Here is a 14,442-nt window from a genome sequence, read left to right on the forward strand (position 1 = left end):
AAATAGTTTTCCTACCTACCTACCCTATTTTTTTCTTGCTGGTAGCAGGAAACAAGACTATTATTTTGTTTGGCCTAAATGGTATGGTGCTGTTCATATGACCATCAGTTGTGTCTTTTGGTTTTTGGTTTATGTGATATAACTTGAATACATGGACTGTAAAGTTAAGGATCACTATGATTTCCTGTCAAAATGTTCTTTATCATCAATGGTCAGACAGGCTCTTGGGGTCAATGAATTGAACTGTTTAGGAAACAGGTTTTAAAGAGGCCAAATATGAGCACACTTTACAACTAATTACTATGTGTATGAATCTCTTTAAAATTGTAACTTAAGTTTCTATACCACCAAAATCTGGCTGGTATAGATTTGGGGATTATGAATATAACCAGGGAGAATCAAGGGTCCAAAAACATTTTCCTGGTAGCAGGTAATCTCTTGAGATCTCAATGAGAAGTAAACATTTTCTGTTATTTTAGGTGTCAAATTGCAAATTCTTCAATCACTTTCATTCTGAACAGAATGTTATGCTGTGTGAAACATTTAACTACATTTATTATTCGGATTTTTAATAATTTGAAAAAAAAATATTTTTCCATTACTGTCCCAACTGTTCAAGGCTTGACCTCTATGGTGTATCGAGCTGCGTATCAAGGATGAAAACATTTTATAAAAGCACTTACCAGTGACAGATCCAGATGGGGTTGCAGGGGTTGGCACCTCTTTTTTAATTGGAAAACTTATTTTCATGCATAAAATTAATAAAAATGGTAAAAAAATGTCCCAGTACCCCCGTTCTCTTGAGGAACCCCAGCTGGCACGCCTCCTTTTCAAAGTGTCTAGATCCACCTCTACTTACCGGCCTGTTTTTGTAGTACATGTTGTATTTTAAGATATACTGATAAATTTTGACAGATTTTGTACTGTTACAATATTTTTATTTTAAGAAAGAAATGTTACTTTTATTTGATTTTTTATTGTTTCTGTTACTTTTTTTTAGAAATTAATGTGGATTTTTTTTTTTTTCAATACAAAGACAAGTGTTGGACAAAAATTGAATACAAGGTTCGAATATTAGTCCAAATGTGATCAAAACTGCCAATACAATACAACAGTGCGCCAGTACGGGATTTAGCCGTCCAATACGTCATATTGGACTGGTTAAAATCCATAGTGGACTAGTTAGCCAATAAAGATATGATTGAGTAAGATTTTCCATATTGGCTGAGTTATTGGTCCTCGGCAAAGCTTCAGTCCAATATGGCTAGGCTCAGACTATAATATAATTTTGGGTTATTTAATCATTGTTCCAGTAACTGATATTGTCAACGGTGGTGAAAAAGGGGGGGGGTCATTCAACATCTATTTATAAACTAATTGTTAGAATCACAGGTATATGGGGTTATGATCCTACTTTACCCTGGCCAAAAACCACGTGAGCTATGTGAGCTATTGCCATCATTTGGTGTCTGTCATCGTCCGTGGTCGTTAACAATTTTTCTAAACCTTTCTCCTCTGAAACTACCAATTAGAACTTAACTTGGTATAAATGTTCCTTAGGGTATTTTACATGGAACTTAGGTGGGGATTTTTGATATGTTGAAAGAACATGGCCGCCGTTACCAAAAAGAGAACATAGGGGTCAGACAGAAGTTTTTCGCATATATCTTCAAAAACGTTAGGTTAATCAAAATTCTGACGGTTAAAAGTGTTCAACATGATGAGGTCTATCTGTGGTCAAATTTTCGTATTAATCTGTTGAGCCATGTTGGAGTTATTGCCCTTTTTCGACGCTTTTTCCCTGTTTTTAATATTATTTCTTTCAAAAATCTTCTCTTTGAAACTACTTGACCATTCAGAATCAAACTTGGTATAAATATTCCTTAGAGTGTTTTGCATAGAACTGAAGTGTGGATTTTTTATCCCCTGAAAAGCATGGCCACCGTTACTAAAAATAGAACATAGGGGTTGGACAGAAGTTTTTGGCATATATGTGCTAGTCGACTATTTATATAAATAGTCGACTGGCACATCGATAGAAATGGTTATGGCATACTGGCTAAAAAAAAAATCAAAAACAATACCGAATTCAACTGTCGGCCTATGCGTGACAATTACGCAAAATTATTCACCTCTTATCTGTCAGAGAGAAACACGATGGTGGTCATTTTGATCTTCCTAGCTCTGCTCTGGTGTGAAACAACTCAAATCGGTAAGATCGTTTCGATGAAATGTTCCAGATAAGTAGCAACGTTTCATGTTTTCACCTGCATTAAGCCCGAAATGACGATCGACGAGGAAGGCTTCTTGAATACATACTTGCAGCGAACATTATTATGCGGTCGTATTGTGGCATGACGCCTTCGTCGTTGTTGTCATCGTTTGTAAATATTAGGCGCCCAAACAGTAGGTAAATGGACCTCTTTGTAATTGCACACGGTGTCTAAAGTTACTTTATAGGTCTATATATGATGATATATGTAATTATTCATTCAAATCTCTCTGCTCTCAGGAGATAATCCACATTAAAAATGAAACGGTTTCTATTATATTTTAGTCTCATTTACAGAGTTATCTCCCTTAATTTTGAATTCTACAGTACATTCTATATAACTTTTATCTCCTAAGAACAAGGGTTATATGAAAAGCCACATGTTAATTTCTGTTTACTATAACATTTTAAACGAAATATAAAAAATAAAAATATGTAGGCTTCTGAACTATGAATCATATTTTGCATGATTATTAACAGGAGTACTAGAAAAAAAATAATAACATTGGATGGAATTATTATCACATTTTAAAACTCCAGGAAGTGAAACATTTTTTTAAAAAGTCAAAAACAAAAAAGATTTTTAATAAAAAAAAAATGAACGAAATCTTAGAAATAAAATCTCAAAACCTCATAAAAATGTATATTATCAAACAAATATCACAAAATATCGCATATCCAGTGTAGTAATAAAAGCACTGAAACATAATTATATACGAAGTTGTTCACCTCGCTAACTCAATGTTCAAGAAAACTTCAAAGATTTTGATTCTCTTTTTGATTTGGTTTTCTTGGTTGAGTGTTTTGGGGAAGTTTTATCATGCCATCTTGATTCAATGTAGTTTTCCCTCTTTGTTGTTAAATTCGTGAACTTCTGGAAGATCGGGTTTGTTCTTTTTAAGTTTCATTTTTCGATTCCTACACAATTAGGGTATTGTTCATTGACTTGAAAGGCTTATTCTTCCAATATACTGGACCAATATCTGTTTAAGGCGTCAAGACACGTGTTTTCAGGGATTCAAGATTGTTAGTGAAATATTTTAAAAATTCTGGTATACAATTTTCAAATACTGGGGGTTGTGAATCCATCCGTAAATGGAAATTAGGGCCAAAAATGGGTTCGAAAAGATCACTATCCTGGTGTCCTGATAATAATTGAGTATAAGTGAATGAAGTTTTATTTAGTACTACAATGCGTGAAGACCCCCCCCCCACCAAAGGAAGGATTGGATTGATTTTTGGAGGTTGTGACTGGAACTCTCTAGACCTAAGAGACATGGGCCTTTCCCATTCTGGTCAAATTTCAATTATGTGTCAAATGGTTGTGCTTGAAAAATGTGCCTCTTTTTGCGGTCATGTCAAGCTACACCATGCGAAGCATTTTTGTACGTAACTGCATCAGTCGTGTCTCACTGGGCAGGTGTCGCGTGTATCTCCGTCCGTGCATGACACGAAAAGTTAGTTAAGGACATTATCCCCCAACCTTTCATTCAACTTAGTAGGTAATTACGGCGTTATATTATTATGTTAACATAGTCGGGAAATAGCATTTCAAACTGTACCACTTTTCATTATGTTTTCTGGTACTAAAAACTGTTGTACAACGTTAAAATTAAGAGATGTTCGCTGAAGTAAGGACGCTCATAAAGGCCATTCATTGTGAGTTCTGAGTGGTCATGAACGAAAGACACATGTGGTCTGTCTGTCGTTCGTAAACTTTTTTTTAACATTTTGCTGGACTACACGAAAACCACAATACTCGGCAGGAAGTATATATGGAAGAGGTCTACAATCGAAACACTTTTTTGTTACACATGACCATACAATACGGCGGCCATAGGTTATTGTAGCTTCTGATATGTCACATCAGCTTTGAAAGTACAAATGCCATTGTTGTGAAACTTTCATTATAAGATTGTTGACCACAATTCCCTGTAATAACGATTCACCTTTGTGTGCTCAGGTAAATGGATGTGGCAGCTCAAATTTTCCATCGAAACCGTATGGGGAAACACATTTCTCATAATTATCTATACTTTTGCTTAATCAAGGTTTAGCAAACTTAAGGGGAGGATGTGATGAAGGACATTCATACGTATATCCCATCTATATAAAGCCACATACCGATTTTCCAATAAATCCGTCCAAAGAGAGTCCAGAATTTTTTGTATCGAAAATTTGAACGGACGGACGGATGTGTAGAGGTGATTCCTTTTTTACCACCCATTCATTGAGTGAGAGTACAGTTTTGTAGCACAATATAATATATTTGATATTTGTCAAATCTTCACGGTCCGATTTCGATGATTGTTCAACACAGAATTTTAAGTTATCAATTAATGTTTCTAAAATAATTGCGGTCACAAGTATTCCTCCAAGTATTAAATGAATGTTTGGTAAATTTCAAACTGCCCTGGCTAAACGGATCTTGTTTTCCTCGTAGATGAATCTAACTCTGTTGGTCAATACAACCTCTTCAAGATAAAACACTTCCTATCGAGTTTACTAATTGACCTAAAAATCGGACCAAACGATACCAAGATGGGCGTCTATGGATTCGCAGAAAATCCCCATGCAATAATTGCATTGAAAAAACACACAACTAAAGTATCCTTGACGACTGCCGTTAGCAACATTCAGTTTGACTTGCACTCTGGAACACATATAGGCAGAGCACTTAGATATGTACATGATCATGTTTTTGTTCCCGAAGCCGAAGACCGTCTCGACGCTCAGGATATTTTAGTAGTGATTACAGACGGACAAACTCATAAGAAATGTCACTTATAAACAGGCAGTACGATTTGAACAAAGAAATGTCAAAATAGTCGCCTTCGGAGTTGGAAAAAATATAAATTCAGCTTCAACTTTACAAAGGATAACGTCCAATGAGTTAATTCGTGTCTTTAATGAGGTCAATGGAACTATACAAGAGATGTCCCGAGCATTACTTTCACATCTTTGTGGATATTGTATATATATAATACAAACATAAAAAAAAAAAAACGAAAAAAGCAACAACAACAAAAAACAAAATCAAAAACAAAAACAAACAACAACAGCAGCAACAAAATAATGTAATGTAAAATTATCAATTTATACATCCCCCACTTTTCACGGGGTTCAAGTGGGGGTATTTGAAAATTAGAAGTGCGATAAAAAAATTATTATTACTTTGTTGTATTAATATTTAAACCATAGTATACCAAATTTTATGCAGAGACTTCAGCAATACTGAAGTTTTTTTTGTTTTTTTGTTTTTTGTTTTGTTTTTGTTTTGCTTCTATGATGTGTATTGAGATCATTACGAACATTGCAGTCTTATAGTTTTGGGGAAAAGATGCTCTGCTTCAATTGCTCTATCTAGTCCGAGTTGCTCATTTGCTTTTGTTACTTTGTATGTGTGATTTTAGTTACTTTATGTTCTCTGTTGTGTATGTCTGTTTTCCATGTCTGGTCTTTGTCACTAGATTACATTCTTTTGATTACCGCTATAACCTTGGTTCCCTTGATTACTCATTCAGTAATTTCTGTTTTATATTTATATCTTTTTACAGCAAACACTCATGATAAACCAACAACAGATGAACTAGTGAAAGGTATATAAAATATTATAATTTTTTCAAGCTAAAAATCTCGCACAACTATGCTAAAACTTAATTAGATTACATGAATATTCAAAATACAAAAATTACCACGCATATAAATTATGCTGTACGCTTGTTCAATAAGAAACATCTCAACGGCATCATCGTATCATCAGAGCCAACTATTAGATCCAAAATTTCATATATTGTGTACATTATACACAACAAGTACTGAAAATCAAAAATATCGAAATAGCAATTAATCAACCAAATGCCTTTTCCCCCAATCTTTCAGCGTCAAGAGAAGGACCATTGTAAGAATATTGACTTAAATTATGCAACGACCATTTTATTAGCGATTACAAAAAAAAAATGTGAACTTATCCAATGCCAAAAAAAAAATGATTCTATATTTTCCCCATTACGTAAAAGGCAGATTTCAAAAAGGTTGCTGCTGAAATATAAATGCTTACTGAAAAAAAATTCTTATCCCACATCAAATCCCAGCCCCTATAAAAAATGGTCGAGCATTACAACAAACAGACATTATATAAGTATTTAAAAGAAGTTTTAATCGACAAGATAGAGTATGAGGCTTTTCCCGAGGGTATTTCATATCAAACTTGTGGTTCGTTATTTACGTCCATTTACTCTCGTTAGTCATTCTACTCGATAATGCAACCCCATCAGAATTCCTAAATAATTGTGTTTTGTAAACGATTCTTTCGTATACTAGCTCAATTCGCCAATGCAGTTGAAATTATAACAAGCTCGAATTAACTACAATAATTATCAAACTGATCATCGATCACACATCGTTCGCAAATCGAATGTCAATGGTAATCACTTGATTAGCTCTGTCAATCGAAATCTTGTCGATCAAACTCCCTTTCGATTTGTTACCGGTAAGTGAATGGTGATCGGTTTGACCGATTTGTTATATCGGAAAATAAAAGATTAAATAGATAAATTACATTAATTTTTTTTTTATTTTTTAGAGGTAACCACTGAGCTTCCTAAGTCAACGATGGGAGTTGAACCCCTTCTACCAATAATTGGATAAATGAAACAAACATAGTTAATAAAAATTAAAAGACATTTTTTTTCTACTATAAACATCATGTAAAACTGCTTTAAAGCATTATTATATCATGATTTATTATGTAGATAGCAGTGGTATACCGAATGTTCCCAGTGTAAAAAAACATAGATAATTCACACTGCGAAATAATACTTTCACTCTCGAACTTTCTCGATCTCGCCAAAACGTCACACAACGACAGGACATGAATATCAGTCCGCCATTCACAAATTTAAAATTTATGTTGAAAATTAATTGGAAAGAGTGAATAACCAAAATATGATTACTCGTGCCAAGAACGCATTAAGATTTAACTCGTGCTAAGAACAGTTCCGCACACTCGTTAAATTTAGGCGTTCTTCGGCACTTGAGATAATATTTTGGTTATTCACTCTTTCTAATTAATTATCCTATTAGTAAAATGCCTGTTCCTGTTAACCACGTGGTAGTCGATGACCATGTGTGACCAATATACTTCTGCGAAGTAGGGTCTGGGACAGAACAAAAAAAAACTTTCACCGCGGAAGAGTTTATTGAGCAAGCTCGTCGACTACCCCACAATTAGTACGAAGCGAATTGAACAAACTAGATATCCGAATAGACTCCGACAAATAATTTAGATTCGCTGTTTGTTTGTTTTTGGCTTCTTCAATATTAATGATTTGATCGTTTTTTTTACTTTTCACCGTTATAGGAATAATTTTTTTCTGACGCACTTTCCACCATTACAAAAATGCTTGTCTGTCCTATCTCTTCGCCAAAAATCTTCGGTACACTTGACCTTACACTTTTAACTCTTCGAATCTTACGTAATGGAAATTCAAATAACTTCTGTCCTCCAAGAATTATAGAGACATGTCTGGTTTAACGTTCATCTATCTTGTCGCATTTTGGTGTAGTTCCATGGCAGCAGGTAAGACATATAAGTATTGTTTCTGTTATTCTACCATATACACGTATGTGAATGTAACGGCTTTAATAAGAATATAAGCCATTGGTACCATCAATTCAACTGAGTTGGCCTGTTTGTCCTTCAATTGCTTCCATCCTTTATCATGAAACGTTCAGATTCTGTTTGGCGGGAATTTATTCTGATACAGTTGACCATGTATGGTAAATGATATTTCGTGGACTCTGTAAAAGAGTTATTTTGACACAGTTTTCATAACTGCATTTAATGCACATTGTGTTTTTGTTTGCAGATAAGCACAAAGGATACTACTCATGCCAATACTGCGAATTTCGGTTTGCTATACTTGTACAGGAAAATCTTTTGAAAAATTTTTGATTTTTTTCCTTCAGATATTTGGGCAAAAATAAGCCGATTATAAGCAGATCAACTCTATTTCCCAATGAAATTCAATAAGGAGACTTTACGGTTGCGGATATATACTATCAAATTATATATACTAGCCTTTGTTAAGGGTAATCAAGGGAACAAAATCTAGCAGAAATTAAAAGAACGCAATCCAGGGACAAAGACAAAACAAGGAAAACCGACACGCACAACAAGAAACATAAAATATAAAAAAAAGAAACAATTAAGTCACGTTGAACAAACTGTACTCAAATTGTTGCTATGATATAATAAGTTTTTTTTTTTCAGTTTGCAATGAAAAGGTTGATTTGGTCTTTTTGGTTGACATTTCGAAGTCAATTGGACATGATTACTTGTTAAAAATGAAACAGTTACTGTTAAATGTAGTACTCAATGTCAATATTGGACCAGATTACAATCTGATGAGCGTTGTCAAGTTTGCTGAGCATCCACACGCACTGTTTGCGTTAAATGATCGCACAACTAAAGCTTCTCTAGTCGAAGCTATCAATAACATTCCAGTTATACCGAAGTTTGGTACCAACATTGGTAAAGCACTTAAATTTGTCGATGAACACATATTTATCCCCTCGGCAGGAGATAGACCGGATGCACTCAATGTTTTAGTTGTGATATCTGATGGCAAATCCCATGAAAACTCGTCAGGCATTCATGAACAGGCAATGGTTCTAAAACATAGAAACGTAAAAATTGTTACGTTCGGAGTTGGAGAAAATGATATCTCTCGTACAACTTTAAATGCAATATCATCAAGCAGAAGGTCATATTTCTTCAATGACGTGGATGGACCGGCCATAAATCGAATGACAGAAATAGTGCTGGAGCGTGTTTGTAAAATCAGTAAGTAAATTTCTGGGACTTGTCCAGATATTTTGAAAAAAAAAGAGTTCAGAGGAGTTTCCAGACTAGTATTTGCATATTTGCCCGAATTTGCACGAAAAGGGGTGATAGGGGGGTTGGGGACCCTAATTTTGTTGGAAAATTTCGTGATTTCCTTTTCAAAATATTTGGGCAAAAATAAGCCTATTATAACTGGGACCCTCCCTTTTTTAATTTTCTGGATTGAAAACCCCCTTTTCGCTGTACATGTACAGGAGAGTAACGTTCAGCTCTAGCTCCCAGAGAAATTTAGTAAAAAGCCTTTATGGTAGCGGATATATACTATCAAATTATACAACACGTTGAACAAACGTTTAATTACTAGTAGTAAGAATTTCATTGGTATACCGTCCATGCATCGCAAAGAATAACAAGAGAATCTAAGTAACAAAACAAAGACAAAACAAGAACAAAAAACAAAACAAAAAGTTTTTTATATGGTTGTCAAAACTGCTTTAAAAGTATACTAGCCTTTGTTAAAACAAATTGAACAAACTGTACTCGAATTATAACTGTTGTTTTGAAAAGCTTGCAATGGAAAGATTGATTTGGTATTTTTGGTTGACATTTCGAAGTCTATAACTTTGAATTTAAAGTTTCATTGTATCTCTTTGCAGCACAAAAGACTGAAGTTCTACTTCACACAACGACAGGCGGTAAGGAATTCTTGTACTTTTTCGGTTATTGTGCCGTGTCAGATGAAGTAAAGTGTTAACACAGCATTACATATTATTTCTCTTAACAGACTGTTTAACTTAATGAAAATATGAAAAGATTAAGGATTCTAATAATTCTTTAGGACAGTTTTAAAATTTAGCACACTTTAAGAGAGGACCTGTTTCTTTTTGAGTAGTATGAAATTAATTCATACGCCAAACATGCGCCGCAGGGAATAACAAGAGAATAAAGTTACAAATCAAAGACAAAACAAAACAAAACAAAACACCAAAACAAAATACAACCCCCCCCAAAAAAAAAATAATAATAATAAACCAGTAATAATTATTGTAAGTTGAATTTGTCTTTCCATATACATATCACTTAGTTTTTTTCTAATTTTTGCTTATGTCTTTTGTTGTTTCTTGCTGAATGAATAAAGTTTGTTTATAGCAACATCAACCGAGGCTTTCTACAAACCAGTGGAACCCATTCTAATAGGATGAAAACTTCTTTGATAATAAATAATTAAGCAAGTTGACTTTTTTCACTTAACAGTTTGGTCTGTAATTCTTTTTCCAGATATCTCTTTACTGTTTATATGTTGCATAAATGACTGGTGTTCCCGGGAATTAAAGAAGAAATCATTTGGTATTTATTAAAATGCTAAACGGAGCGAAGCCTGATGACAAGACTCTCGTGTCATTTCTGAACATTGACAATCCAATACATTTAAATCGTACACTAGTCATATGTATGGGACTCAAAGTAGTTAACAGGAAACAGAAACAATAATAATTAAAAAAGTTTTCCTATTTTTTTCTGGAAAACATATTTTAGAATTTTAATGTAAAAAAATATGTCACTGACATTTCGAGATAATCAAGCCTTAAAGTCATCGCTACAGAAGTTTTATGGTCGTCATCATGAACTCGTGGATCGTTATGGTGTATCCACCTGCGCCATGAAAACTAGTCCGCAATCTATCTAAAATCTGATAAATTATTTTTTTTCTAAGTCGATAATTGACATTACTTATATTTTGAAAAAGAAAATTTGGGTCACCCCACGGTACCCTCTCGCTCTCTATGTTGTAAAGCAGTATTCGAAAGAGAGATTATTTTAATGGCGAAGTTTTGTTGTTTCAATACCTTAGTCGACAGCGTTTACATGAAAACCATTTACATCTTAACAGTAAGTGAAACCTTGTATGACAGTCACAGTAGCAATTTAAAATATGGATGAAATGTATGTACCCCTTAGAACCTACATGGTTTTGGTAAAACACGAAAACAACTGTTCTACAAATCATCTAGTTGAGTTGGTTGTCAATAAATATGTAATTTCATATTGGCCCTTTTATAGGTTTCGGTCAATTATCTTGCCCTCGACAGCCGTATTGGGCCTCAGGCCAATATGACAGACTTCAACAGGGCCGATATGAAATTACATATTTATTAACATATAATTTTAAATGAGTCTAAAAAATTAACAGGGGTGTCTATCATTTCTTACAATCAAATTGGTGGTTATAAATGTGTGTGTGTGTTTTTCTCTTCATTTCATCCTTCTCTGTAAAATAATTTAAAGTAAAGTGTTCAATGAACAGTGCAAATGCAGTTTAGATTGTTAATCATTTTAAGTCACCGGTCACCTATTTGTTAGTTTACCCTAATGATTGCCCGGGAAATTAGTGTCGCCATTGCCTAGGTAGAAGATGTTACGAAAAATTATGTAAACTATTTTATTATTCAAAATGTGTATAGTTTTACTAGAAATAAAAGTTATAAATAATATCTTTGGTAACTAGGAATAGACTATAGTCCAACAAATAGAGGTCCTTTTGTCTTTCCGATGATACATCTGATGTGAGAAACAACCATACACGCATTCGTTTTTGATGAATGAGTTATAAAGCCCAATAAACTTGAAGGCATTTGCATAAAAATAATATCTCTGGTTACTACGAATAAACTCTAGTCCAGCAAATAGAGGTCCTTTTGTTAAAAGCACACACTGCTACTGCGATTCTATGCTTCCCTTAAGGTAAAAATCGGCAAGAACGTCTCTCGCAAACCCACACCTCCGCCCATAGATATATGATTTATTAACTCCAATAAAAGACAACGTAAAATGCAAGTAGCACCCAGAGGCGGATCCAGACACTTGGAAAAGGAAGGGTGCCAGCCGTTATTCCTCAGAAAAAAAAACGGTAGTACGAAGACATTATTTGTCATTTTTTGTCAATTTTACAGATGAAAAAGATAAACTCTCCAATAAAAAGGGGATGCCAACCCCTGAATCCCCCACTTTTGATACACCACTTGCACCAATACTTGTACAAATTTCGTGCGTACTACATCTTTTTTAATGATATCATCTAGTCGCGGTACTGGGCTGGTGAGAAAATATTCATTCGTATAAACCACTTTTAGATTAGTGTTCAAACTTTGTTAGCTGCACGTCTACTGCGGGTGTTTTTATTTCTGATGCATGTCAGCTGTTCCGGTAGTTGTAAACAGAACTCGACAAAAACAAAAAGTAAATAAATATTTACATTGCCAAAGTGAGCAGCATTTCTTACTCAAGTAACGCTTCTCGTTGCCACCGTTGAAACGGAACTTCACAAATGTACGTAATTGTCACTACGGAAAAAGAATGTCGTGGTTTGTTAGCAAGCACACTCAGTTGTTTCATTAAGTTCCGAAGTTTTGGCTAGAGTGAGGAATGTTATAACAAAAAATGGATGGTTGCTATGGTGATTGATAATAGATAAATCATTTTAAATAACATTTATTCCTGTACAAACACGGGACGCCACGTGTAATTTACAAATTTTGAAGGTGGTATTAGTTTTGAACATGTAACAATCGAAAGTACTTAGCCTTTCTTATTGCACAAAAGCAAATCTGCGTATGTCCCAAGTGCATTATTTACACACCATTTGCCTTTAACTGATAGTTGTACAGGGTCGATTTTTCACATCCTGGATTTTCTTTCGTCAAAATCAGCGTGTCATGTAGCGTCGGTAGTGTAACGGTTAGCATGGTTGCTTTGGTGCAATCGGTACGGATTCGACTCCAGGTCGACGCATATAGGAAAATCCATGCATTTCTAGAAAGCATAAAGAAATGTTCAACAGTGGCGGATCGAGCGGGGGAATTTTGAGGGTTGGACCCCCACTTCATACTGAGTTTATTGTTGTTGCAAGTATGTATTGATGTAACTATAGCTTGGAACCCAACTTATCACTTTTTTCCTGGTAAATTGCTTGATCTGTCCTGTCCCAAGTTAGTACATCTAACAGTTATTTAAAAGTATACAGTTCATGTAACTTTTATTTTTTCAAGTAATGTTTCCGCGGTACCGTGTTTTCAAATGGAACAGGGTATACTGTTCAGTTTCTGTCAGTTGTACCTTTAAATCTTTAACGTATGAGTACTTCTCCGTCTAAGAATTGGGCAAAATTTATATAAGATGTGGCACATGAAAGAAAAAAAACTCTCATATTTTCATGCATTAACCAATTAATTATACCTGATAACCACCAGAAATAACCATCAAAGTGTGTGTAAAATTTGCCTTTTTAAGATATTGATACTAAGGTCAAATTCAGTTGAAATGCACTATGGAAAAATGGTGAAAAAAATTTCCCGCACTCTTTCCATACATAAGTAGTCAAAAATATCTACGTCACAAATGCTTCTGGATAAACTTAAATAGCTTTTTGGTTGTTTTCGAGATGTAATGAATATATTTTAGGCAAAAATGACTAAATTGGGGGAAATGATGTGCCACCCATTGCCAGATTCTTACACGGAATGGTACTCAATTACAATTTATTGTCGTCATGGCGATCATACAGGCATTTTAGACTATTAAGAACTACTTCGTAAGTTTCACTGTTAAAATTTTAGAGAATTTGTTTTCGGTTTTGCAGATCTTCCATAACATGACAAAAGTGGACACTAACGGAAACATCCAAGAGAAATTATTCTGTTGAGTAGGTTTTCAAATATTTTCTTCTAACATCTCCTTTTTTCTCACAAGCTAAAGCTCGAGTTGAAGGAACGACCTAAGATTAACAAAACTAATTAGTCAGCTCAATGATATATGTACACGTATTTAACACTGATTAAAAGCACGAACAATATGATCAAGCCTGATATAGTATTTAGTGCACTGCGACTGACTTTATCTATACATGATTGAAATAGAACCCCAACAAAATGAACGAAATGGTTAAAAACATAATTAAAAAAGAAACTTTTTCAGATATAAAATATATATATATATATATATATATATATATATTTTAGCTATATAAAAGAGCAAAACACCCCGTCAACCGTGATTGTTAATTTAAGTGAGACATGAGTTGTATTTATACCAGTCATGTCAGTCAGGAACAATTATCATGGTATAACCTCAAATACGAGACATAAAAACGTTTGATGTACGTACATCTTTATTGATTGGTCAATAATACCCGGGAATAGTAGAACTTATCATTGTAGTTTTGGAATCGCCTTTTTGTTGTTAACACTTGACTTCAGCTCTTTGTCTGTAATTGAAATGATTAGAGTAAATTACAATCCTTTCAGCTTAATATATCGTCAGTTTATTG

The 14,442-nt window shown here is 34.2% G+C and overlaps 1 protein-coding gene across 2 annotated transcripts; it reads left to right on the top strand.

The window, feature by feature from the left end:
- The first annotated feature begins 7,687 nt into the window (after positions 1-7,687).
- On the top strand, positions 7,688-10,596 carry LOC148626145 (collagen alpha-1(XX) chain-like). 2 transcript variants are annotated; one of them, XM_088569865.1, is made up of 4 exons: positions 7,688-7,853; positions 8,547-9,119; positions 9,776-9,814; positions 10,398-10,596. In XM_088569865.1, exons 1-4 carry the CDS (start codon positions 7,796-7,798, stop codon positions 10,475-10,477), a joined length of 750 nt encoding a protein of 249 aa, XP_088425991.1. In that variant the 5' UTR covers positions 7,688-7,795; the 3' UTR covers positions 10,478-10,596. The 2 variants fall into 2 exon arrangements, with proteins under 2 accessions (XP_088425991.1, XP_088425992.1); XM_088569866.1 differs by lacking the exon at positions 10,398-10,596 and adding an exon at positions 10,269-10,352 and having other exon boundaries at positions 7,697-7,853.
- Positions 10,597-14,442: the final 3,846 nt, after the last annotated feature.

This window comes from Perna viridis, chromosome 2 (assembly GCF_037379345.1).
Source record: "Perna viridis isolate PV_CMFRI_1.1 ecotype Kerala chromosome 2, ASM3737934v1, whole genome shotgun sequence".
Taxonomy (NCBI): domain Eukaryota; kingdom Metazoa; phylum Mollusca; class Bivalvia; order Mytilida; family Mytilidae; genus Perna; species Perna viridis.